The sequence below is a fragment of the Silurus aristotelis genome, assembly GCF_946808225.1.
Source record: "Silurus aristotelis genome assembly, chromosome: 13".
Lineage (NCBI taxonomy): Eukaryota > Metazoa > Chordata > Actinopteri > Siluriformes > Siluridae > Silurus > Silurus aristotelis.
The window spans coordinates 7,568,763-7,594,498 of record NC_139586.1 but is presented as its reverse complement, the minus strand read 5'-3'; the positions used below and the strand labels follow the sequence as shown (position 1 = coordinate 7,594,498).

Below are 25,736 nucleotides of genomic sequence, written 5' to 3'. Positions count from 1 at the left end.
TAAAAAATAAAAAAGTAAAAGCTTTAAGTAAGAAATAGTGCTTGTGTCAATAGAGTATGAAAAAGATATTTTTTTTTTGAATCAGTGGAAATATATAGTGAATTTCAAAACGATTTACCTCCTTCCATTGAAAAATTGTTTTTTAGTGCCAGAAATGTGTGAGAGTTTGAGTACGTGGAAAAAAATACGAAGTAAAGGGTTAATGTCCAAACAGAACTCATTTTATTTTTCCACATTAAAGCTGCAATAACTTGTGTTTTACAAATAAATGATCTTATATATTGTAATTTATCTTTTATATCTTGTAATAAATACACACACCAGCATTGTATTCTATTAGTAAAATGTATAATCATTATTAAGGTGTTAAAACTGTCTGAGATTAATGAACACCAGTGCATATAATACGAATGTTGTATAAATTGGTTGTACAATTGAAACAAAAAAAAAGAAAAAAGAACTGATTCATGCACACGGAATACAGTTTCATAAAAGAGCTGAATAAATTCACCTGAGATTAAGTCACAGCGATGGCAAAGATTGTGCTGCAAAAAATGACTTGATAAACTGCAAGGAAAGCCTTATTGTTGTTTTTAGCTCAGAAACATCCTTTTCTCTATTCTTTAAAGAATATTTTATTATAAGTCACAAATCACAGCCTGGGTGCCCAGGAAAAGGCGTTTTTGCTATAGCCTCCAGGGGAACTTTTGCAAAACAAAGGTTTTCACTTAGCGATTTTTAAATGTTTAAAAAAAAAAAAAAAAAGCATTCGACAACGTGCGACACATCGTAATGATCTAACTCGTCCCGTACAAGCTCGTTCTGACTCCCACATCCAGCTTACAAGACACACGGATAAGGACCTGATCAACAGTTTATTATTAACCAGTACTTTTGTAAATTAGTCAAAAACGGAACTTCAATTACAGCCATTCTGAACCTGCAAGTGAAATTTTTAGCATCAGTGCCTTTTTTGCAATACTTTTTAATTATACAAGTACATAAATCGACCATCCTGTATAAAATATTACACTGTTTAAGGAAGCACCAATTGTAAAAATAAAAAAAAACACAGATACTGAGAGCACACAGCAAACAATAATAATAATAATAAAACAGCTACTGCATTAATCGTCTCATCTCTGCTAGCTGCTATAAGGTTATAATACCAATTCTGTATAGAATACATGACTTATCCAATTATTAATATAACTTACAAAACGTAAAAAGCAATGTATTGTATTACAAAATGTAAAGCAGATCACCTTTACAGGAAATACTTGCAGTAAGCCAGAGAGTGTAGTTTTTGTCATTTAAATATATGTCAAGAGTAATCATGTAAACATCAGTCTGTGTGTGATTTCAGTCGAAAGGATCTTCTGCTTGGGATCACCAGATGTCTGATGTTTATGAAAAATCCTATAAGAAAACAAAAATTATTAAAATGTCCCCCATAACTTTTAGAAGGAACCTATCAACATCGAATTGACTAGTCAACTTAATTACAAACCCGATTCCAAAAAAGTTGTGAAACTGTACAAATTGTGAATAAAAACAGAATGCAATCATGTGGAAGTTTCAAATTTCAATATTTTATTCAGAATACAACATGGACAACATTGGGGGAATTGGTGATCCTCTGCCCATCTTGACTTCTGAGACACTGCCACTCTGAGAGGCTTTTTTTATACCCAATCATGTTGCCAATTGACCTAATAAGTTGCAAATTGGTCCTCCACCTGTTCCTTAAATGTACATGTAACTTTTCCGGCCTCTTATTGCTACCTGTCCCAACTTTTTTGGAATGTGTAGCTCTCATGAATAAGCCAAAATATAAGCCAAAATAAGCCAATATTTGTCATGAAATGACAAGTGTCACACTTTCAACATTTGATATTTTATCTATATTCTATTGTGAATAAAATATAAGTTTATGAGATTTGTGAATTATTGCATTCCTTTTTTATTCACAATTTGTACAGTGTCCCAACTTTTTTGGAATCGGGTTTGTAAATAAACATTAAATAAAATTGTTTTACACTAGGATGACAAAACGGATGAAGCCGAGCACATGCAGGATACGAAGTCAAGAATATTATTGGTCTCACCAAAAAACATGAGTAGGAGGTAGAGTCGAAGCGAGAAGGAGAAGCTGATAGAAAACCCCACTGCCTCGGGGAGTGGAACACTAAAGAGTCTGCTCTGATCGAAGAGAGGAAGAGACTGGAGCACAGCGACAGCTGGAACAGAATCGCTCTTAGTCCGTAAATAAGCACTAAGTCAGGTTTAAAGCTACTGCAGTAAACACAAGCCTTGTTTTTAATGTTCCCCAACCTGCCCTGTCCCCTTGGCTTCGCCCCTGAGACTCTTATGCAGGCTGAAAAATTTACAAAGACAAACCAGACAACTACAGAACCATATACAAATAATAGCATAATATGGTATAAAATAAATAAATAAATAAATAAGTAAAAAACATATTGGTTTCTTTTGCAAAGCACCAGTGAGTATGAAAACCTTCCCTGGGTTTCTCTTTAACATAAACACTTTAGTAAAAAACAAATGGGATTGATTTCTGAGAATAAAACATTATTATGCAGCATTCACAGCATTCCATACTGCTGCATCGCATTTCAGAGAAATTGCGTTAATATAAAAGCACAGGTTTTGCTGCATTTGATAAGTGGAACACTAAACATTTCACACAAAAAAAAAGCTAAACTGTCAATACTCTGACTTTGCTTTTTTTTTTTTTTTTTTAATGAACTAAACACTGATTTTGGTCTAAACGCAATTTCTTTTATGTCCCTTTCATATTAAAATGCAATCAGTGTCCAATCACAGCCCAGAGCTGTTCTAGGGGGGCATGGCTGCAATCAGAGATCAGAGTCTAGACGGTCTTCCTCACCTTCTGTCAGAGTGGTGAGGGGATACAGCAGTGCATGGCGAAGACAAATCAGCATCCTGAACTTGGCATCGAGCTTCAGAACCGGAAACGCAAGCCTATTGTGCGCCCACAAACACACACACACACACACACACACACAAAAATAGATAGATATTATAAAATAGAAAACTCCCGAGAGAAATTGTTGTGAAAGTCAACAAGAAAGGATGGATAATGGAAAACTTAATGAATGAATGGCAATCCGTGTTACAGACACTGTCTTTCGTTAAAGCCTGTGTAAAAATCATTTGTTTCAATGTAGGCACCTGCGGCTTATAGACATGTGTGGCGTATTTATGTTCAAAATAAAAAAACAATTTAATTCAGTGTGTGCGGCTTATATTTAGGTGCACTTAGTAGTCTGGAAATTATGGTACATCCAAAATGAATATAAAAGACACTTAAAATAAACAGCATGTGGTGTCAATGATTAAATTAAATTAAATAAATTTTTATTTGTATACCGCTTTTAGCAATAGACATTGTCTCAAAACAGTTTTACACAGATAATGTGATTCACCTCTAGAGGCCGCTCTCCTACGGTATAATGTAACCCGGAAAAACTATCAGTATGGATTTTTGCTTATAGTCCCAGCAATCAACAATCGGTGCCAATTGAATGGGAAAAAAATTATGAATCGGTCGACCTCTGCTGAACACCTACAAACCTTAATACAGATCTAATGACTCACCTGAAGACTTCGGAGATGCTCCACAGATAAAAAACCCAGAAGACCACACTACGCTCCTGCATCTCTGGCAGACTGCCAAAAACCACAAACAGGATGACGTTCCTCCCCATCACCTTCACGCACCACACCAGAGGAAGAATCAGAAATATCGCATGAGGCAACGCGGATTGTGATTTCTACATGAGTTTGACAAATGTAAAAGTCTGAAGACTGAACAGTGAATGAGAAGAGTTTATTGATTTAAAGACACATAGAAAATCAGGCATGGTATATGTGCATGATGTGGAACAGCTGGAGAGACTTGCCTGTATCATGGCGGGGAAGACGGGAGTCCTAACAAGACCAACTGCGGCGTTAATCACCTCCAGTACGGCCAACATCTGACAGCCGTAGAGCACAGGAGCACAGGTGCTAAACGCATTGTACAAAGCAGCTGGAGATCAAATAAATATGTCAGATATGCAGTTACAGATACAGTGTACACCTACTGTATCTCTTTTACTCAAGATCCTGCTTTGTGTACTTCGTCCGCCACTGGTTATAAGCATATTATAAATCTTTTTGAACTCCCGTTACAGTATTCAGTCCAACTCATTTACATGATTGATGATGTAAGATGATCATTACAGGTGAAGCCTAACCTTGGCCATACAGTATCAGATTGGCAGTCAGGAGGCTGAAGGTCCAGGAGAAGCCCAGGAACTCAAGCAAGCTGTATATGAACAAGTAGTGTCTTCTCAGAGCGCCCAGCACTGCAGTTAAATCCAACACAAATCCAGACAACTTTTTTATTCAAACGTCTATCGCTATTACAATGTTCCATGTCTGAGTTTTGTCTTACCGCTGCACTGCTTCTGATGTTTGGCAGCTGCCATGCTCTCTGTGGCGTCCTAGAACAGACCATTAACACAAGAAACCTTTGAATTTTTCACCACAAAAGATCATATTTAGTTTATGTCCCACTAGAAGGTACAACATTTCTTTTTCTGTACGCTTTGTAGGAGCTCTTTCGTTGTCAAGCGTTCAGTTGATGACCAAGGAAGCTCTGATTTCCCATAATGCAGACCTCAGGTTTACCCACAGCCATAGGTTCTGTAAAGCAGAAAGTCAGCGCTGCTGCCTCAAGATCACACTTTATCCAGGTTTACTGATTCTGACATCTGTATAAAGGCTTTTCATTTATTTTTTCCGTTAAATATCAGGCAAAGAAAGAAAGAAAGAAAGAAAGAAAGAAAGAAAGAAAGAAAGAAAGAAAGAAAGAAAGAAAGAAAGAAAGAAAGAAAGAAAAAAAGAAAGAAAGAAAGAAAGAAAGAGGCTGGTGAAGGAATGTTTATCTCAGCTCAATGTATATAACAACAGGAATTATCTTGTTTCTTGGACATTCCACATCATTAATTATTAACTATTAGCCATTAAAATGTACAGCATACACATCATTAATAAATAAAACAAAATATTGGCAGTATACGCTGAAATACACACTCCACACTTTCCTTTTTTAAAATAAGTCACTTTCGGGAGGGGGTAGAGGAGAACAAGCTGTATATTGATGCTGTACTGTAATAGTATCTTATTGATGTTCTGCAACGTTATATGAAACTATAAACATGGACATCATTCAAAAATTTTTACTGTAAAGTCAAATTAGTGTAATAAGAGCAGATGTGTAAAGTGTAGCTGAAAATCATACTTGAGTAAAAAATAGATACCTTACTGCAAAACTTTGCATTACAAATCACAAATTCCAATTTGACTTGAGCAAACGTCCTCAAGTGTCTGATTTAAACAGAACTTAAGTATTTGTCTCATATTGAACATAGGTTCAAAGATGCACTAGTCCTCAACACCAAGGCACAAAAATCCAAAAACAGTTGTGAGGGGTGGTGGTTTCCTCAAATATAAATCTAATTGTACACCTCAACAATGCTTTAACCAACAGGATCATGTCACAAAATAGAAAAAACTTTAGTATTTAATGGACAAATAAAATGTATTCAGAGCTGCTTGTGATTATGGGAGTGTTGAGCCTTAATGAGGTCTTTAATAGAGGTTCCAAATATAACTAGTAACTGTCATTGGCAATTTAAATATAATGTACATCTACTGAATCAAAGTAAAACTCACTTCTACTCTTGAAACTAGAAAGCTGCCGAAAATATTACTTAAGTACATGAATGAGGTACATTTACTTAAATACTTTACACCACTGAATAAGAGGAATAAAAAATCTATTTAGGGCGTGCTGTTACTGCGAAGTATGCACAACCCTGTGTATTTGTATTTCATTAGAAACACACAAGGTGTTTGTTTTTTTTCCGCTCACCACTCGTCATTGATAATCAACCTGCATGCTGACAGTTTTCATGATGTATCATGATACTGATTCCGAGTTTGAAGCACAAACACTTTGTAAATCATTGTATATTATTTAACATATTATTTAACACTTATTTAACATTTTGGGCTCTGTGAATGAGGTTTAGGATTATACACTGAAAATGAGGAACATGTTTGCCTAAAATACCGGATTGTGTTATTATTTGTGAAATTCATTGACTGTCTTTGGCATTTTTAAAAAGCCATGTGACTGTAAAGAGGTAAAGCCACCCAAGATCATGAGGGATGGATGGAAGGATGGATGGATGGATGGATGGATGGATGGATGGAGGTGGCTCAGAAGTATCCAGAACCCATCCTGCCTTAATAAACCTCAAAAGGAATTTACCTGCTGAAGATCCATTTCAGACTTTGGGAGATCAGTTGGATCCACTGCAATATGCTGAGATGCTACATCCTTTAACCACACACACACACACACACACACACACACACACAGGTTTGATCTAATCGGTCCTGAAACCCTACATTATCTTATAACATACACAATTTTTCCTATTTTGATCATCTTACCTGCTACACACTCTGATCCCTGATCCACTTCCGGAACACAGTCCACAGAGTACGAGGACACTTCACTGCGATTTGGAGCGCTGTGTGTGTGTGTGTGTGTGTGTGTGTGTGTGTGGGCGGAGACATCACTGCAGTGCCGGAAGTCAAGCCTCTTGTTCATCCTCATGTATTATTCACAATAGTTTATTATCATATGTTGTTATTAATATATGTCCATTGTTTTTTGATGTTTTTTTTTCCACACAAAATTTCTCAGGGTTCTATTTTTCCCCTCACATCAGTAAAAACCATAATTATTGCACCTTTACGCAAATTCGACTATGAAATCTCGATCAACCTCAAGTAAACAAAATATGGTCACATAAGCACCAGGCCTCAAAGAAACACTCACTTCCATTTAGAATTCAGTTCAGCTTTATATGTGTAGCACTTTTAACAATAGATATTGTCCCAAAGCTGCTTTACAGCGATAAAGAGGTTTGTATAAGTTTAGTGCCTATAGGTTTATCGCTAATGAGCAAGATGTGGCAAGAAAAAACTCCCTGAGATGGCATGAGGAAGAAACCTTGAAAGGAACCAGACTCATCTGGGTGGCACAGAGTATTCGTTCATTACAGCTTCATCATTGTTGAGGTGTACTGTTCAGTGATAGGCCCTTAAATGCAGAACTGTTAATGCAAACTGTGGCCCTAAGCCACTGTAGAAGACTGTTGATATTAGTCCAAATCCATCCTCATCGTTTTTGAGTTGCTCAGTAACTTTATGGAGCAACAAACCTGAGTGAGCATTCAAAAATCCCAGTTCACCAAAACACTAGACCCATGATCCTTCCAGATCTGCTCCATTGCCTAAAAAAACTTACTGACAAAAAGCTTGACTTCACAAATGTAAACGAACCCCAACACTAAATGGCTGTTCCATTACTGTTGGGTTTCTAAGAGAAAGCTCTGTGCCCTGCTTTAGTCTTCATTATTTGAGGTGCCAATCCATTCACAAAGTTTATCTAAAGGAGCCTACTTCTTTAGATGCCTCACTATTTCACGCTTGATCATCACATCAACCATATGTCCTTGTTGAACATCCCACACCAGACTTATTCCAGTTTTGCAGTTATTATACGACCGTTAGTGAGCTCGGACACTGCCGTTGGAGGAGGAGGCCTGGAGTTGCTGTTGTCTCAGTTCATCTAAAAGTTGTTCAGTTGGGTTGAGGTCAGGGCTTTGTGCAGGACACTGAAGTTCTTGGACTTTTTTGTGCAAAGTAGCAGAAATACCTTGCAAATTCTTCTGGAATACAACAGTTAATTCATAAAATAAAAACGCTTTCCTTGTAAAAAATAAATAAATCAATAAATCAACAGTCCACGTTTTAGAAAACCACTACGACTCAGGACACTCAATATATAAATACATATACTGAATTAAGAGATTGTTAAAAATATTAATTCATACACAGCTTAAAACAATTTAAATATATAACTAATAACAATAATAGGATTCACATTTTTTAATGAGATTTATTTAAATAGGACAATTTTCATTTGTAAGAATGGTTATAACACATGAAAGCCACTGAAGACGAACACTCCTCCGACCAGAGGAAGTATTCCTTTTTTTCTCTTTAATTTGATGTTCACGCTTTGGTGAAAAGATCTCTCCCAGCACAGCCAACCACTGGAGTCCATTAGGCTTCTCACAATGGCGCAATGAAGGAAACACAAAGTACTATGTACACTCCAGTCAACAGTTTAGAAAGTCGTGAGTGAGACCATGACAGTTAGTCCGAGCTGTCAACTATCTTACAGAGTAGATCATAGATCGAGGGGAGTGTCGCAGTGTCTAATGACTTGCTGACCGATACCAGGCATTCAAAACCGGCAGGAATTAAAAAGGACTTGTGAAACCGACCAGCAAAACTTCCAAAGTAAAACGAGCCATTTTGCAGTAGGCATGTGCCAATATTAATCTCTCAAATAACAATTGATCTCAGTGCCTTGAATAAGTATAAGCGCACCCTTCATACACATTTCGTAGTGTTGAAACCTTGAAATCATTGGCATTTGATATGAATGAACACAGTGTATAATATTCACTTGGGCAAGAAATTCAATGCAGTTTGCAAAAATGAGTTACAAATAAAAAATGAATGTATAATTAGTAATTGTAAATGTACCATGAACACTGTGGGGTCTTGCCAGAGCAGGTCTGTTAGAATTAAGATCGATAACCACACACAGGTCAGAGCTATTCAACTAATGCCGTGGCTTTTGATGGTTTCACGAGTATTGTAAAGGTCTTAGGGTGAATACTTATGCAATCCCTACATCAGTATTAGTGTTAAGTGTAATCGCATGGCTTTGATCTCCGAAATCAAGTCTATTTCATTACACTATTAAATGCAAACACGTTCAAATGGGGTGCGAATACTTATGCAACGCACGGTAAAAGTCACGGTGCCGTGACCGACACAATAAACGATACTGTGCATGTTGAACATCGTGCAATATTTTAGAACCGATCCCTCACACTGAACTAGGGGGGACGGAGCAGTTTTGTACGTTCGCCTTGTTAATATTCTTATGTAACAGACAGTTTGGGTTTTAGTGTACAAGTTTACTTTCAAACTGTGCAGTATTGAATCTCGGCTAGCAGCGTCACCATGTGATCCACTTCAACACTCAGAAAGGTGTGCGCTGAAGTTCAAAGCTCTAGTGAAGCTTCTACGGTGTCTATGGAGTGTAGAACCACTCTGCTATCATTAAACAGAGCGTAGTGTTATCCATTAAGCACAGCTCAACCAGGAATCTATTAAAAGAACCAATATGTAGCAGACTGATTTGTACATGCGCTTTTCAGTTTTAAAGGAGAGATCACAGATTTATCTTTCAATCTGCCCAAAATACGACACAAGGGACAGGCTTCATCTCAGAAGCGGTCCAAACTGGCTGATTAATGTAAAGCATGGAGGAGTGAGGACACTGTTCACAATATATGTATGTTTTTTGGCACATGCCTACATGCAGGTCAGTGAATAAACAAGATCAGACATGTCCCGCTGCAGCCTTCATCCACTGGACCATTTTCAGTTTCCAATCGGATAACATAAGGGGAATGTTTTGGCCCAAAAAAAAATAAATAAATAAAATGATATATAAATAAATAGAAACAGCCCAAAGTGCACATTTCCTCCATCTAAGCCTAAAGTATTCACTCAGCTACAGCATGTTAAAATGTCTAATGTCCAACATGCTTTAATAGTTTTGCATTTAAGCAACATGATCAATGCAACAGACAAATGCAAGCCCAAATCTCTACATACTTATTAAAGAATCGTTAAGCCCAAACCACCAAAAACCTGGTGATGACACAGCTAACTGAAGGGGGGGGGGGGGGGGGGGGGGGGGGCTATGCTCTTCTCCAGCCAATCACATGTAACTGAAAAGCTCAGGTATGTAGAGGAGGGCAGAGAGCAGGCCCTCAGTAGGTCGAAAAAAAGATGCGGTTTTGTGCTCCTGTTCGTCATTTTGTAAAAAAAATTTTAAAAATAAAATAAATCTTACAAAATTTTTATCATTCCATCATTTAGTGGTAGGCAGGAACAATCCAAAACCTAATTTGTTTGTTTGCTATTAGTCTTTATGGCGAGACAGAACACGGGTGACGGAACTGAATAAATGGCTGCCGTTTGGTGAAGCTGTTTCAAGGTCTTTATGCATGTAGCTGAGATGCAAAACTACAGAAACAAAAGAGACAAGTGTGAGCTGATCAACTACATCAAACATCAACAAGAATGAAAGTGCATACTGGGTATGACTCCCCCACCCCCATCCAAAAAAAAAAAAAAAAAGAAAGAAAACATTCCTTTGCGTTTAAGGCTACTTTTACGCTGCTGCTGTCTTTATGATTTTCTATCCTCTAGCATTCAAGTCTTAAATTTAAAAACAGAAACCTTATATGTCCGAAACGGTAGAGATGCTTTCCCACACACACACACACACACACACACACACACACACACACACACACACACACACACACACACACACACACACACACACACACACAGGGTCTACACACCTTGTGAATATCTGTAAAGAATAAATACTTGTGGGAAAAAAAAAAAAAAAAGAAGAAAGAAGCGTCCCAACGCCATGTTCCATGCGTGCAAGTTATTTACAGAGTGAAATGCATGACCGATTCATCAACACCTAAAGGCCTTTTGTTCTTAAGGGAAAAAGTTCAAGAAAGCTTTAAGCCTGGTGCTCCTGACAAACTAGGCATGAGCGAAACCATGCTTGAGACAAAACCCATTTTAAACCGAACTGATAAAAAATAAAAGCTATAGAGGGAAAAAACATCTACTGCAAAAGTCTTCGTGAACGCAGCTGCTGTAAGGAAGAGCGCGGTTCCTCGTTGCAAAACTAAGCTGCAATACTGACATTGGGGTTTTGTCTTTAATAAAGCTACCTTTTTATTAGAATAAAATTAATTTAGAATCTCCATAAAAACAAACAAAACAGGCAGGAAAAAACAAACAAACAAAAAAAACGGATGCAGTATGTAGAAGATGTGTGGAGGTGGCCGAGAGCGCTTTCTGAACGTTCCTCCTCGGAGAGAGTTTGTGATTCGAGGAACCTCCCTCAGTCCTCTAAATACTCCCATAAGTCCTTCTCATAGCCCTCGTGCACGTGCTGCAGCAGAACCCGCCGTCGGCTCTCGCAGTATCTGCATCGGAGACACGGGTAGAACAAGAACAAGGTAAGCGGCTTCGGGCTACTGAGCAGCGGGGGGGCGGCTCTGACAGGAGCGACATCATGAGGAAAAAAAGAAAAAATAAATACAGAGGTCACCTCACCTGTACTTATCTTGGACTTTCTGTTTGATATCTTGCAAGGAATCCTGGGAAATGTCTCGCTCCAGATAGCCTGAAAGCACCTCTGTGGCATTCTCCAGGTCAGCCTGATTATTCTGAGGGTGGAAAAAGAAGGAGAACCTGAATTGGTACAGATGTGTAAATGAATGGGTGAAGAATCTAAGAATATATGGACGTTTGCGTCCCAATTTCCAGAAACGGATAATCGTATCAAAGCGCAACTCTAATACAATGTCGCACAGAAGTGTGACGGGCGGCATGGTTTTTCCACTGAGTGCATGCAGGCACCTCGAAAATGATGGACTGGTTGTTCTTCTTGAGGTAGAAGGCAAAGACGTAGGTGAACATGAGCGTTGATCGGCACTGGCACAGGACGTCCACCGCCTTCTTCAGGAACTGCACCTCGATCCACGACATGTTGTGCTGCTGCATCTCCTCCATCTTCTGCTTCACCTGTGCATACAGCTTGTGCTCGAAGCGCAAACTCTGCATGTGGTTCATGTAGCGGTTGCAGTAGAACAGGTAGCGCTGCAGTGCTGCACGGGACCTCTGGGGGTGCCAACAACACAAACACACGCTGACTCTCTCGCCGTGCTAAAAGCTTTTATTGCCATTAACTAATTTAATTCACAGAAAATAGTCTGTTATACATTCATTGATTTATGACTAGGAGAACATTTATATAGAATTTATACAATATAATTTTATTTGTAATTTAAAAGTTTTTTTTTTCAAGGTAGTTAACATGAAGCGCAAATTTTAATCATCTTATTGGAAACAAATCCCCAACCCTGCCCTCTCTATGTGGCTTTAATATCTAACAGGATGTGTGTGTGTGTGTGTGTGTGTGTGTGTGTGTGTGTGTGTGAGAGAGAGAGAGATATATAATTCCTCAGTACGCACTATTCAAATTCAGCTTATTTCACTCTACAGTGAAAGACAAGTTTCTTTACTTCTCATTTCCTGCCACCTAGTGGACACGTTCTCGTTACTTGCACGCATGCAGGCAGGTGCGTCTCGCTCTCTCCGTACGCATTCACAAGTACACGTCTGCACGAGAATAAACCAGGACTTAGAACTGCAGGTTACAGGGTAAATTAGATCCTGTGAGTATTAGTAAGTAAAAATCTATTTCACTGCTGGAAAACGTTTTTAGAAGTAGCGTGAAACATATCCAATGGAGCAATTGATTAAACAGGACTTGTAACCAAGGATGGGTAATAAATCATTACAACATGATATTGACGTATTGCTCAACCCCACATAAGCGTGATTTTGATTTCACCGATTGATAAAAACAAAAATTTAATCACATCGCAAAAATGCAACGCAAACCATCTGCGAATAGACAATTATTCCTAGATGTTCCTTTTTTTTTCTTTTTTGCAAATGCTTGTGTTTGCTTGAGTATTTTCAACACTGTACACTACCTCCTGGGCGTCTCGGGCCGCCTTCGCGTCATCTTCATTGTAGCGGTTGCAATTGTACCTGAAGTAAACAAAGACTGCTGTTGTGAGAGACCGCTATACCATTCACTAGGTGTGTAACAATACCCTCTATTTTGTCTCAATGAAACAATTCAGGACTGAAAGACTTATCTGATTTATGAACAGTGCAAAATATATATATATATATATATATATATATATATATATATATATATATATATATATATATATATTTTTTTTTTTTTTGGTCTGTATAAGACCTACTAAATGAAAATAAAAACTAAATGCACAACAGGTTCATCATATCGTAAAATAAATAAAGAAGTAAATAAATAATACACTTATAAATTTTACTAAAAATGTAACAGACCTGAAAACAGTGGTGCTGCAACAACTAATTGATAATAATTGATAATGAAGCTGTCAATGATTAGATAACACGGCCGCTTGCAAAATGGCGGAGAGCACAGGTGAACCAGCAGCGGGAAAAAGTGTCAGGGATGAAGGCGAAACTTCAGCACGGTAAGCAAAAGCTGTATAATCGTAATCGTGTGAAAATGACAGTTTAATGAAGTGCTATTATGTAAACTGTTTGCGCAACCTGATGCCAAAACAGATCGAGTGCGACTTTCCCGAAGTTCCATAGTGCTGAATTCAATTAAACTCTAAATCTGTAATAACAAATAACAGCAGAAGTAAATGCTTACATTTTTAGTCACTGTTGTGGTTTTCAGCGAATGCTTTTGCATTTGTACACCAATGTATTCATGTTTTGCTTTTTTTCTTTTGTAATCAAGCCTGTTAGCTTGCTGCATTTGTCCTTTCCATTCCCTTTGTATAGCCTTTGTGTACTACAGCAGTTAACTTCTCTATTCAAACGTGATTTAACGTGGCTTTTCTACTTTTTAAATGCTTGTTTTTAGTGTTTGTATATTTCATTCATTCATATATTTCATATCATTTATTCATTATACAAAACTACATTTATTATATATTTTAGATGCTTATATATTTACACGACTGAGCGTTTGAATTAAAAGAGAGTCAAACTCAATATGTGGCTTTTGCCTTATTTTAAGTTTACTTTTTCTACAGTACATAAATGTTTCGAGGAATGCTTTGTTGTTAAAAGTGCTATACAAATAAGTTAATTGAAAATTAATAAATACCCTACATCAGGGTTTTATATAGTCATAGTACGCAAAACATCCAATTAAAAAGTTTAGTTTTTTTTTTTTTTTTATCTGAATAAACCGACTATTAATATAGTCATTAGTTGCAGCCCTAGAAAACGGTGCTTCAAAGTTGGCTAAAATGCCTGAATTTGACATTTGAAAGTGATCTCATGTTCGGGTGCTGTAGATCACAGCACCACAAGTTCAGTGCCGTTTTTTTATGGTTCTAATGGGGTTTTGAAACTATATAACGTATAACAATCTGTACAATGTAGACCTCAGGCAGGACACTGGCCTCCGCTTTGCAATTTTAGTGCATTTTTTATTAGTCCAAAAACTTGAAAACAAACTCAACAATGCCATGGCTATAAAAAAAAAGAAACTAGTTAACGCAGTGTCACTGTGGCTTCTCACTCTGTCCCGGAAATACGAGTATGCGGTATTCCGAAATACCGTTTGTAGTGCGTTGTTTTGCGAAATGCGCAACCTTCCAGGTAGCATGAACACTGGCGATATGGATTCGTTTGTGTTTTATGTACGGCGTCGAGAATTTCTCTTAAAAGGAGAAAATGCTGACAATTTCACATTTCAAGAGAGTGAATGAATAAAGGATGGAAGGGAAGAAGACATTTGTTAAAGTAGGCTGAAATAAGAACAACAGATTACTAGAACTGCATTACCCAAATGTGGTCCAACAAATGTAAACTATTTCAATTTTTCCTATTTATTTATTTCTATACATTTAATTTGTGCCAATTTCATTTACTATTTAATTAAATCGATATAATAAAAAAAGTGCATTGCATTAATTTTATTTATTCAATTTTTTTAATATATATTTTGTTATATAAAAAAATATATTACAAAATATATTATTATTTACCCAAAAAGGCATTTTTTTTAAACTAGTTTTAAAATAGTAAACTGTTAATGTTCACAAATGTTATACAATTTTATATTTAAAATATATAGAGTATATATAAAAATACATAAAGTATAGTAATGTGTCAGAATTTCACTCACCAGGCCGAGCCATGAGGTTCCCAAGGACCCAAACACACCCAACAAAACTCCGCCTTACAGTTCTGGTTACGGCAAACCATGTGGTTACAACCTCCGTCCTTTTCAATGGTTACATGGCACTTGGGACACTCCTGAATATATATTCACACACACACACACACACACACACACACACACACACACACACACACACACACACACATTATTTCAAATTCACCATAATAATATAAGAGCAGAGGTTTGAATAATAGTTAGAACTGTTCTTAATAATTTTTTTGTTTTAGGAGATTAAAAAGCATTTATGACACAATGTCTACAACACAATACTACACAATGTCTTCTGTACAATAAAGACACAGATGTTACAGCTGAATTCTAATTTGCACTACCTTTGTATTTGCTGCAATCCAGTTAGATGTTTCGCTGTCGTCATCGCATTTTTTTATCCACTTCCTTAACCACTAGCAGGAAATAAAGACATGCACAAAAATAAGAAAAAGGAAGAAATAAATAGATAAATATTTTATATAAATAAAGTTTAGAAGTGTTAGTGCTCATAGTGATATGGATATAAACACACCTTACACTTCACTGGGTCATGCCAGTTCTCTCCACAATTGAAGCTAATGAATAAAAAAACAAAACAGATTTCGATTTATTAGCCAACATCCAGAAGACACTAAAAACAGTCAGGCAACAGTCAGCGTATTCAGGTTTGTTTTTTTGTTCTTACCAGAACTGTCTCCCACATTTGCAGCGCACTGGTTTGGCATCGGGGTACTGGACCTTAACCACATGATGGCAGTCAGGAGCCGGACACCATTTTAAAAGTCTATTACACTGCAGGAAAAGAGCAGAATAAACATTTTCCGCCACCACTCACTGAAACAAAAGAAGTCTATATTCGTGTTGACAGTTTCCCCGAAGATCTATGGAAATAAAACACACACTCCTGCATATACACGTACAATCTAGTGTTCTCTTGCTAATGACCTTAACAAAACCATTTGTGCACAGTAGTTAACCATCCTGTTTATTTCTTCACTTAAATCACTTTTTTTTAATCACACAAGGATAGGTATTCTTCTGAAGAAAGTTCTTATAGTGAGGAAGGAATATACCAAGGACAAAACACTAATCACAGGACAACATGTGCAAAACAATAAGTAGGGCATACACACACTTTCACACTCCTACATGGGAAAATGTATCATAGCCAACACTCCTACCAGTAGGATTTTGGGTGATAGGAGAAAACAGAGCTCAGAAACCCAGAGAAGGACCATGAAAAGACAGTAAACTTGTGCAAAGGTGCAATATCCACCAGGGGGCGACAACCAGGTGTGTTTGGCTCAATGACATTACTGTATGATATTACTGTACTAGATTCACACTGCGCCTCGTCAGTGTAAGATTCTTACCTCTACAAAACTATTTGTGATTAGATGTTGGTATTTCAGCTTCACTTTCGAGTCAGTGATCAATCGCCTGCAACACACACACAAACACACCAGTTACATTGGATGCTGAGTGAAGTGTAAAAATATATTGCCACGGCAGAACTTACATTACAGTGTTGTCATCAACCAAAATATCACAGTTGTGAGCAGGACATGAGATGGTCTGGATTGGAGAAAGAAAAATAAATAAATAAATAAATAAATACCACACACAAAACACGTACACGTTATATGTAATACTTTTTGTACTTTATATTTTGATTTATATTTGACATTTTTTTTATACTCGATTTCTAGTTACAGTGTTGAACAGTAAAAAAAAGCGTTTCACTACTAGCATGTCGCTCTCTGCACGAATGTGTGTGGGACAAACAAAATTTGATGTGCACCTGTAATATGACAATAGTGTACAATGGCTTGAAAATCAGAAAGTCTCAGGCTGCATTACTTACAAAATACAAGCATTCAAGTAAATGTCAGCATGTTTCATATCGTTATTCTTTTCAATCATTCAATTATCTGAAATATATATTATCAAATATTCATTTATCCTGTATACAATTCATTGTATATCCTACATTACCTTCGTATCTAGATATCGTGTGTATATACACTGTGCAGATCAAATAAAAAAAATCGTTCGATTAATTGATTCTCAGTATAATTGTTAGTTGCAGCCATATACATCTCATATTGTACATTTTTACATCCCATAATTCTCTACAAATATTGTGCCTTACACACAAATGATAAAGTTGCATGAGTGCAGAATATGTCCATATATTCTTAGTGTACTTGCTTACGAGCTCCTGCACATTTTTCACTGCCATTGCCTATATTTATTTATATTTATTTGCTGTACTTTTACCATTTCCCTCAATCAATCGATTACATGCTGGATGTTTAACCAGTCAATAAAAATAGTGTGTCATTATCTTAAGTTTCGTTTTAAACGCATACAGAAAACACACACGAGAACAATATAACAAAACAAAAATTAGTGTGTACTAAATGCTTTTGCCATCTCTAAATGGATATGTACTGAACCGGCTTGAACCATTCACAGGATCGTTAGTAGAACTTGCCTGGCCCATTCCCTCTTCTATAATTTTGGTGGTCAAGTAATCCCCCCAACACTGCATACAGAACTTGTGTCCACACTCCAGACCTGTGAAATACTGAAAATAAAAAAAAAGACATCACATATATTAATGATGTCCCAGTCTCTGGAATAATAAAAAAATCTTACAATTAAGTCATTCATTTACTAAACAGTTGTCTGGTAAATAAAATATATATATTTTTTACACTATCAAAAAAATAATAATAATAACAGAAGGTAAATATCTGCAACATGTTAAGATAAGAAACATACAGAAAAATCCCAAATGTTCAACTCAACATTAGCACTGTTTGATACAGCATTCAAAGACAACAGCTAGCCAGAAGAAAAAAAGGCAATAAATGCTTTAACCTGATCTCTAAAATTCAGCAATATGACAAATTAACTCGGCAGCCAGAGTTCATTAGAGCCGCCCTAAACAAACAGCATCGTTAAGAAAAAAAAACATGGAGCTATTCTAAGATATCACACACGATATTCTAATATATCCTAGACAAAGTCTTGAAAAGAAAAAGAAAAATGAACCCACATGGTTTGACTTACCCTCACCCCCTCAGAAACCCTGAACATCCCAAAGAGCAAGTTTTATTCCATTATTAAATAATGCGAAAGCTTCAGCACTGTACACTAAATGTTACAGCTCGAGTAAGAAAACAAAAAACCCACGGTAACTGAAAGTGCTGGAGAGATCGGTTACTCAAATCAAGTTGAGGTTGTCCAAAGCTTCTCTGGACACTTCACACAGCCCCATGCTGAGCCATATGAGATTCCACTTGGACTTTGAGATGAACTAGAGCACCATCTACTCTGTGAAGCATCATATAAGGAGTTGGTGTCTTGCATCTGTGATTAATCACCCCCTTGACCCGGTCACTTTCGGTGGATGGTCTCATCAAGGCAGAGTTGAACTTGTGCCATTTGGGATGTTTAAAGCTTGGAATATTTATTAAGAATCAGATCCCATTTAATGCTTCCTCAGAACTTTGTCCCAGACTTGCTTTAATAGTGCCTTACTCTTCAGCGAGTTGGTTGTTTTGTGGGTGTTCTTAAGAACACGCATATAAACACCGTATTTATACTCAATCGTTTTTAAGACACGAGTCTGACTCGTATCAAAATCAGCACACGGGCGTTTATTTTAACTCGGGGTTTCAGAGCACGTTCGGGGGCAGCTACAACAGGAACTGCTTGTATATATACACACGAAAGATTACAATAACTGGCCTTTGGGTGCTGCACTGCAGATCTGCTTTGAACTTTAGAAAAACGCTGAGCAGCAGAGTAGGGCAGATCGTTTTAATTTGAAAGGTGCGCCAACTAAACACGCGGCAAATGTAAGCAGCTGCCGCTTCGATTCCAATTCAGCTGAGAAAGCAGAAAAGTGCGGTTCTGAGGGATAAATCCTCCAGCTGCCGTCTCCCTGAATCACCACGTTCAAGCTAGGTTACTGACCGAAGTGGGATAGTTCAGGTAGCAGATCTGGCAATGCATGTCGTGATTAGACGAACGTGTGCTCATCGGTCTCGTCCTCGCCTTCTTACTGGGGTTAATGACATGGCACTCTGAAAATAATTTATCCAGATTCCCATCAAAGTACCTGAGAAGAAAAACAGATTATATTCTGATTTCAGAGTGATTCAAAGAAACACTTGCTTGTTTTCCATGAGCACATCACACTGACATGGTTTCATGGTTACTCCTGACTTGGAACACAACCTTATAACAGTTAATATTTGGAGAACTGATTTGGAGGTTTTAACCCCAAGGTTTTAACATATTTACCCATTTAAAAAAAAAAAACTATTTTAAGCGTGGCTACAATATAATATTACTAATGTTTACACTATAATCTGTTACAGCATGAGAATTTTATCACGTTTATGTTACCTAAATAAAAACGCACTAACTAAGGTGAGGGTGTTGTGGACTTATATTTATATATAAAGCTGTAAACACAACAGCAGATACACTAAAGAAGAAGAGGAGAAGACTTGCCTCTCCATCAGCTTCTCTTTGTCCCAGTTGAAGTGACTGAGCAGTATTCTGGTTATAGTGGCCGGATTCTGCAAAACAACACAGTAGCAGACAAGTGGCTTAATAACCAAAGCTTATTGCAGGTTAACATTTCATCAACAGAGGACGGATTCTAATTAGATCCTAATAAAATGCATCTGGCTGTATAAATTAATAATTTTAAAAAATGATTCCACTTATCAGTGGGGAAAGAAAACAAAGTATGACTTTTTAAATCATTTCTACACACACTTGGCAAAGCTAGTTATTTAACGAGACAGACTTAAATACACTGTATGGGCAAAAGTATTGGGACATCTGACTTTTCCAGCTACCGAGGTACACAACTGTAAAGAAAGCCTTCGGATACGGTAGCATTAAACTTTCCCTTCACTTAAACATGAAGACCCAAACAATGCCCCAATCACTAAGCAAAAAAAAAAAAAGCTATGGTTTACATTGGTTGGAGTAGGAGTGGGTGCTAGAACGTATTGTGTTTTGCCACGAGATGGATTTTGCTATGTCGTCGATATTGTTACATATTTATGAATTCTAATTTTGCATTTGTTCATTATTTTGTTGTACATAGTAGAGGATAAAAAGTTAAACGTTCAGCCTCAACTGTGTCCAATGGCTGATTGCTAATGCCTGGGTAGTAAAACACAGAGCATTATAACAGTCTAAATTAATAAAGCACAAACCACCTCCTTACTTTACTTCAGTCTTTTCATACAGTACAAAATAAAAAAGTCTGGTTTAAAAAAAAAATTTGTATATCAGTATTCAGACACAAACTAGTAATATTACTAATAATATATACAGTGGTGTGGAAAAGTGTTGATGAATTTTTATTTTATTTGCATGTTTGTCACACTTTAATGTTTCAGAGCATCCAACTAATTTAAATATTAGTAAAAGATAACACAAGTGAACACAACATGCAGTTTTTAAATGAAGGTTTTTATTATTGAGGGAAAACAAAATCCCTGTGGAGGAATTTTGGTCACTCATCTATGCAGAAATTGTTGTAATTCAGCCTCATTGGAGGGTTTTCGAGCAATGAACCACCTTTTTAAGGTCATGCCACAGCATCTCAATAGGATTCAGTTCAGGACTTTGCCTAGGCCACTCTCCATCAGGATTTTATGGTAAACAGCAGAATTTATTGTTCCTTTTATCACAGCAAGTTTTTCAGGTCCTGAAGCAGCAAAACAGCCCCAGACCATCACACTACCACCACCATATTTTACTGTTGGTATGATTTTTTTTTATTTTTTTTATTTTTTTTTAAATACAGTGTTACTTTTACGGCAGACGTAATGGGACACACACACACACACCATCCATAAAGTTCAACTTTTGTCTCGTCAGTCCACAGAGAGATTTCCCCAAAAGTCTTGGGGATCATCAAGATGTTTTCTGGCAAAACTGAGACGAGCTTTAAATGTTCTTTTTGCTCAGCAGCTGTTTTCGTCTTGGAACTCTGTTCATGACTCCACTGTAAAAAAGAGACTGGGAAAAAATGGTCTGCATGGCACTGACCTTAACTAGGGCAAGTGAGACCTGCAGTTATTTGGATGTTGTTATGGGGTCTTTTGTGACCTCTACGATTGAGTCATTACTGTGCTCTTGGGGTAAATTCTGGTCTGCCGGCCACTCCTGGAAAGGTTCTCCACTGTTCCATGTTTTGTCATTTGTGATTAATAGCTCTCACTACGGTTCACTAGACCTTTAACCTTTTCCAGACTGATCGATCTCAATTACTTACTTTCTCATTTGTTTCTGAATTTCTTTGGATCTCTGCCTGATGTGTAGCTTTTGAGGATCTTGTGTTATCTTTTACTAATATTTTAATTAGTTTAATGATCTAAAACATTAAAGAGATGACAAACATGCCTTTACAATAAGAAATCAGGACAACACTTTCACACCACTGTGTGTGTGTGTGTGTGTGTGTGTATATATACACACACACACACACACACACACACACACACACACACACACACACACACACACACACACACACACATATATATACACATACATACATATATATATATATATATATATATATATATATATATAATCTCAGAGAGAGAGAGAGAGAGAGAGAGAAATAAACTAGTAATATTTTGATACATCACTCATGTCAACCTGGGTTTATTTATTAATTTTCCTCACTTAATTCTTACTTCTCCACCTGCTCACTCAGGCCCTGTTCAGGCTCAGCTTTATAGTCCAATCATAAATGGTGGCTGTTCACAACACGAATCTTCACAGATCTGGAATATGTCTTCGGAAAAGCCAGGGTTGCCAAATTTTCCAAAGCCAATCGCTTAAAAACCAGACCCTGAATAAACGTATGCACTGTGGTACAAATGAGGCTACGTTGTATTTTATGAAATGAAACTAAACTACATTAATAGAAGTAAAATAAAGTCTGGCCGAAACTTCCAAAAGCAACTGCTTCAAAATCAGGGCCTAAATAAAACTGTCTTGTATTCAGATCTCTGTATAAAAGCACATTTTCATGCATCATATTGCAGCACAGCAGTGAAAATAAGACACCAAGAGAGTCACCAAGCTCCGAGCAAGTACAGTAAAACCCCTTTGTACGAGCAACCTATAGTACGAGCAAACGGAGTTACGAGCAAACTCGCTCGCAAAATTTTACCCTATTTCACAAGCAAATTTCGAAAAGACGAGCAAACCTACGCTGCCGGTTCTCCGTTTTCGGCAGAGGGAAGCATCACTCGGTCGCTCTCGTTGTTCAGTGCAGCAAAAACGTAACTTTTTTAGTTTTATATTTTTATTTCACTAGAAATCTTGAAAAATGTCCCAAGAAAATCAGTGATCGTGCTGTGAAAACGAAAGTAAATAGAATTACCATGGAAACCATAAAGTTTACGAGCGTGGTGCGCGTCTCACACTCGCAATCAACCACTACCACATGGGGTAAGGGTTAAATTATGTTTACATTACGGTAATTTGCGGTGTATTTGTTTGTTAAAATAGGCTACAAATACTTTTTAAGTGCAGAAATAAGCGATCGAATGAGGTCTCGGAACGGATTAAATCACTTTTACATTCATTCTTATGGGGAAAATCAGTTCGAAAGTACGAGCAAATGTACATACGAGCAAATTTCAAGAACGAATTATGCTCGTACAACGGGGTTTCACTGCATCACAATCAGCCATTCCATGCTGTATTTTGAGAGGACGCATCACACAGAGTTTCAAGAGTCACTATAAAGACAGTAACTCAGTCACACTTTACAGAAAAGCATCTCCGAACAGCAGAGCATGTCAGGTTTGAATCCTGTCCACCAAGAACAAGAATAAAAGACTATATTAGGAATCCTAACGGAAAAGTCTATAGCCTGAATATCACCCAAATTCTTTTTTCAATCTTCAAGCAGATTCCAGATTAGCACAGTTACCATACAAACCATGTCATGCCAAGTGACTAGCGCAGGATCAACGATAATATCGCTAGTGACAAGATGAAATGCATTAGAGAAGGAATTTTGGTAAATCATTTGTAATATTTGAAAACTTTAACTTGATCCTGGTGCCACTGTCAATCGTCTCATGCCTAATGTGAGCTCTGGTGACAGACATCACTACAAACAACCCAGAAATACAAAACAAAAAGTATGGAATAACCTGAAAGCAGAAATGTATTATGAAATTAATTTCATCATGATCAAATCTAATTTCAACTCCACTCAAAAAACTAAACAATAAATAAATAAATAAAACCAGAATATTTAATGTATAAAGAAAGCATTCACGATAGTGTCATTTAAAAAAGCATCAGTATTTAAAAGGAAAAGTTGGGTTAATTGTTTTGTGTTTACTGATAACTGTCTGAGGCCAGGAAAAGTTTCAGAGGGGCGCTAGCATAAAGCTACATCAAACGGCGCTAATGCTAACGCTAATCCTTGATAAAACCAAATCGTGACAACCCAAAACTAAAGCATTTTTATTCAAATTAATAATAAAAACGTAAACACGGACAGCATTATTGCAACATGCGGCTGAACAAGACTATGTCCGAGTGTCAGTGTGCTTTAAGCGGGTGTTTATTAGCTTAGCCTAGCACTGTGAGGTAAATTAGCTCCGGGGCTCCACTAAGAGAAGCCTGACGGCAAACACTGCAATAACTCTTTTAATCCATTAAATTCACGGACAGATTATGTTCAAACACAGGACAAAACACTGCATTTTATTGTTATCAATAGTAGTTTATTTATTTATATATATATATATATATATAGTGGGCATCTTCATAAACAACCATTTACACAAGTTCACTATATATATATATATATATATATTGTAGTACATTATTATTGTTAACCAGGTGTCAAAGATGTTTTCACAAAATAAAGTGTAAATTAATAAGAACAAAGTCAAATACTATCTAATATCACATCATTTTATATATATATATATATATATATATATATATATATATAAACAAAATGTGAATTAATGTGTTTGTTTATGATGACAGCAATAAGAATAGTGATACACACACACACACACACACACACACACAGACACACAGACACACAGACAGACAGACAGACAGACAGACAGACAGATAGATAGGCAAATATAAATAAAACATTTTTTAAATATAGCTTATGGAGATGTGACATTGACAATCTCAACTTTATTCTTTACATTTAAAAATTGTTTTTCACTTGTTTCAATTTATGCTATAGTTATATACAACCTCATCCTATATTTTATTTCGCATTGTTACATTATTTTCCTTTAGTTTTTCTGTATTCACTGAACATCAATATTATCATGCCTATTAGGAATAATGCTGTGGTTTTGTTTATTTTACCTGTTTGCAAACTTTGCACTAATATAACTTCTATACACTGCTCTGTTCGTACACATGGTAGAGTTATAAGAAGTGGGAAAAAGTACACATTATCTTTACAACAAACACTTACAAACTTGTTTTGTAAGTATTATTACACACAATACTGCTTTGTTCAGGGCAGAAGTCAAGCGGCCTGGAGTGTCGTGAAATGCTCCGACACTTCTTTCAACTTTTTGGCCGAGTGCCACAATCCGTAATAAAGCAGAGAAACCTGTACGTGTTCATAAAAGAAGTTTTAAACCGAATTTAAGCTAAGACCGTGGCTGCTAACAGGGGCTATACACTGTTAGAGATATTGGTATTTAATATGATTAGTGATGCACAAGCAAACACGGTGTGTACATATATTGGTGTGTGATTGTGATACCTGAATAACCTCGTTCACCTCCCTGATACACTCCACCATGTGCTGGAGGATCTGTTCGGCAGTCAACACTTCGTAGCGGTAGTCCTCTTCGTCTCGGCCGGCCCCGAGGCCGCCTCCTCCTCCGCCTCCACCACCGCCGTTCTCATCGGACCCGTCCCGCTCTCCTTCGGCTACCACCGGCTCCACCAGCTCGACTTCGCCGAGGTCCAGCGCGTCGTCGTCGGCTTCTTCCTCGGCGCTGTCCTCGCTACATTCCTCTTCCTCGTCGTCGAACTCATAATTATAACCCTCGTCTGAGTCCATCACTTGGCGTGTTTTTTTTTATCTTTTTTAATACAAAGTGGATATAAAAATAAACCAAAACAATCTGCACTGATGCTAGCTCCAGCTGCTACAAGGCTAGGAACTGCAGCCGCATTAGCACAGTTAGCTAACGCTAAAACCTCCCTACTTCTGCTGTTTATTTTTGGTCCAATCCCAAACGGATCCCCGACATAGGCGCACTACAGAGTCCTTAATGCTACAGCCAGGGACTGCATTAAATGTCCGATAAGGAAGCCGTTTGGGACGCGGCGCTTTTTTCTGTCACCCGCATTCCACCCGACAACGTTATGATTGGTTTCTTCGGTTCAGGCTCCTGCGTTTTGATTAGCTGAGTCTACAAGCTATCCAGCCAATAGGATTGGAACTGCTTATACGGGCTGCTTGAGAATCTGACGTAGTTTAGGAAGAGAGAGGGATTTTACGGATTACGGGTGGGGGAAAAACACATCTTGGCTATTCCAACAAAGAAAGAAT

General features: G+C 37.2%; 2 protein-coding genes across 4 annotated transcripts; both read right to left on the bottom strand.

Moving 5' to 3' along the window:
* Positions 1-199: 199 nt before the first annotated feature.
* Positions 200-6,676, bottom strand: LOC310735209 (very-long-chain (3R)-3-hydroxyacyl-CoA dehydratase-like). Of its 2 annotated transcripts, none has more exons than XM_083557813.1 (9): positions 6,550-6,676; positions 6,365-6,433; positions 4,481-4,529; positions 4,281-4,391; positions 3,945-4,072; positions 3,640-3,752; positions 2,909-3,003; positions 2,109-2,240; positions 200-1,419 (listed from the first exon to the last, which is right to left on the bottom strand). In XM_083557813.1, exons 2-9 carry the CDS (start codon positions 6,377-6,379, stop codon positions 1,346-1,348), a joined length of 717 nt encoding a protein of 238 aa, XP_083413939.1. In that variant the 5' UTR covers positions 6,380-6,433; positions 6,550-6,676; the 3' UTR covers positions 200-1,345. The 2 variants fall into 2 exon arrangements, with proteins under 2 accessions (XP_083413939.1, XP_083413940.1); XM_083557814.1 differs by having other exon boundaries at positions 4,481-4,810; positions 6,550-6,664.
* A 3,527-nt stretch (positions 6,677-10,203) lies between these two features.
* arih1l (ariadne homolog, ubiquitin-conjugating enzyme E2 binding protein, 1 like) lies at positions 10,204-25,573 on the bottom strand. Of its 2 annotated transcripts, XR_014536322.1 has the most exons (15): positions 24,939-25,573; positions 19,646-19,713; positions 19,103-19,247; positions 17,613-17,705; positions 16,635-16,690; positions 16,489-16,555; positions 15,801-15,907; positions 15,648-15,690; positions 15,457-15,528; positions 15,068-15,198; positions 12,852-12,909; positions 12,375-12,471; positions 11,710-11,970; positions 11,404-11,516; positions 11,248-11,273 (listed from the first exon to the last, which is right to left on the bottom strand). XR_014536322.1 is itself a non-coding variant. In XM_083558310.1 (14 exons), exons 1-14 carry the CDS (start codon positions 25,239-25,241, stop codon positions 11,189-11,191), a joined length of 1,602 nt encoding a protein of 533 aa, XP_083414436.1. In that variant the 5' UTR covers positions 25,242-25,567; the 3' UTR covers positions 10,204-11,188. The 2 variants fall into 2 exon arrangements, 1 of the variants encoding a protein (XP_083414436.1); XM_083558310.1 differs by lacking the exon at positions 12,375-12,471 and having other exon boundaries at positions 10,204-11,273; positions 24,939-25,567.
* Positions 25,574-25,736: the final 163 nt, after the last annotated feature.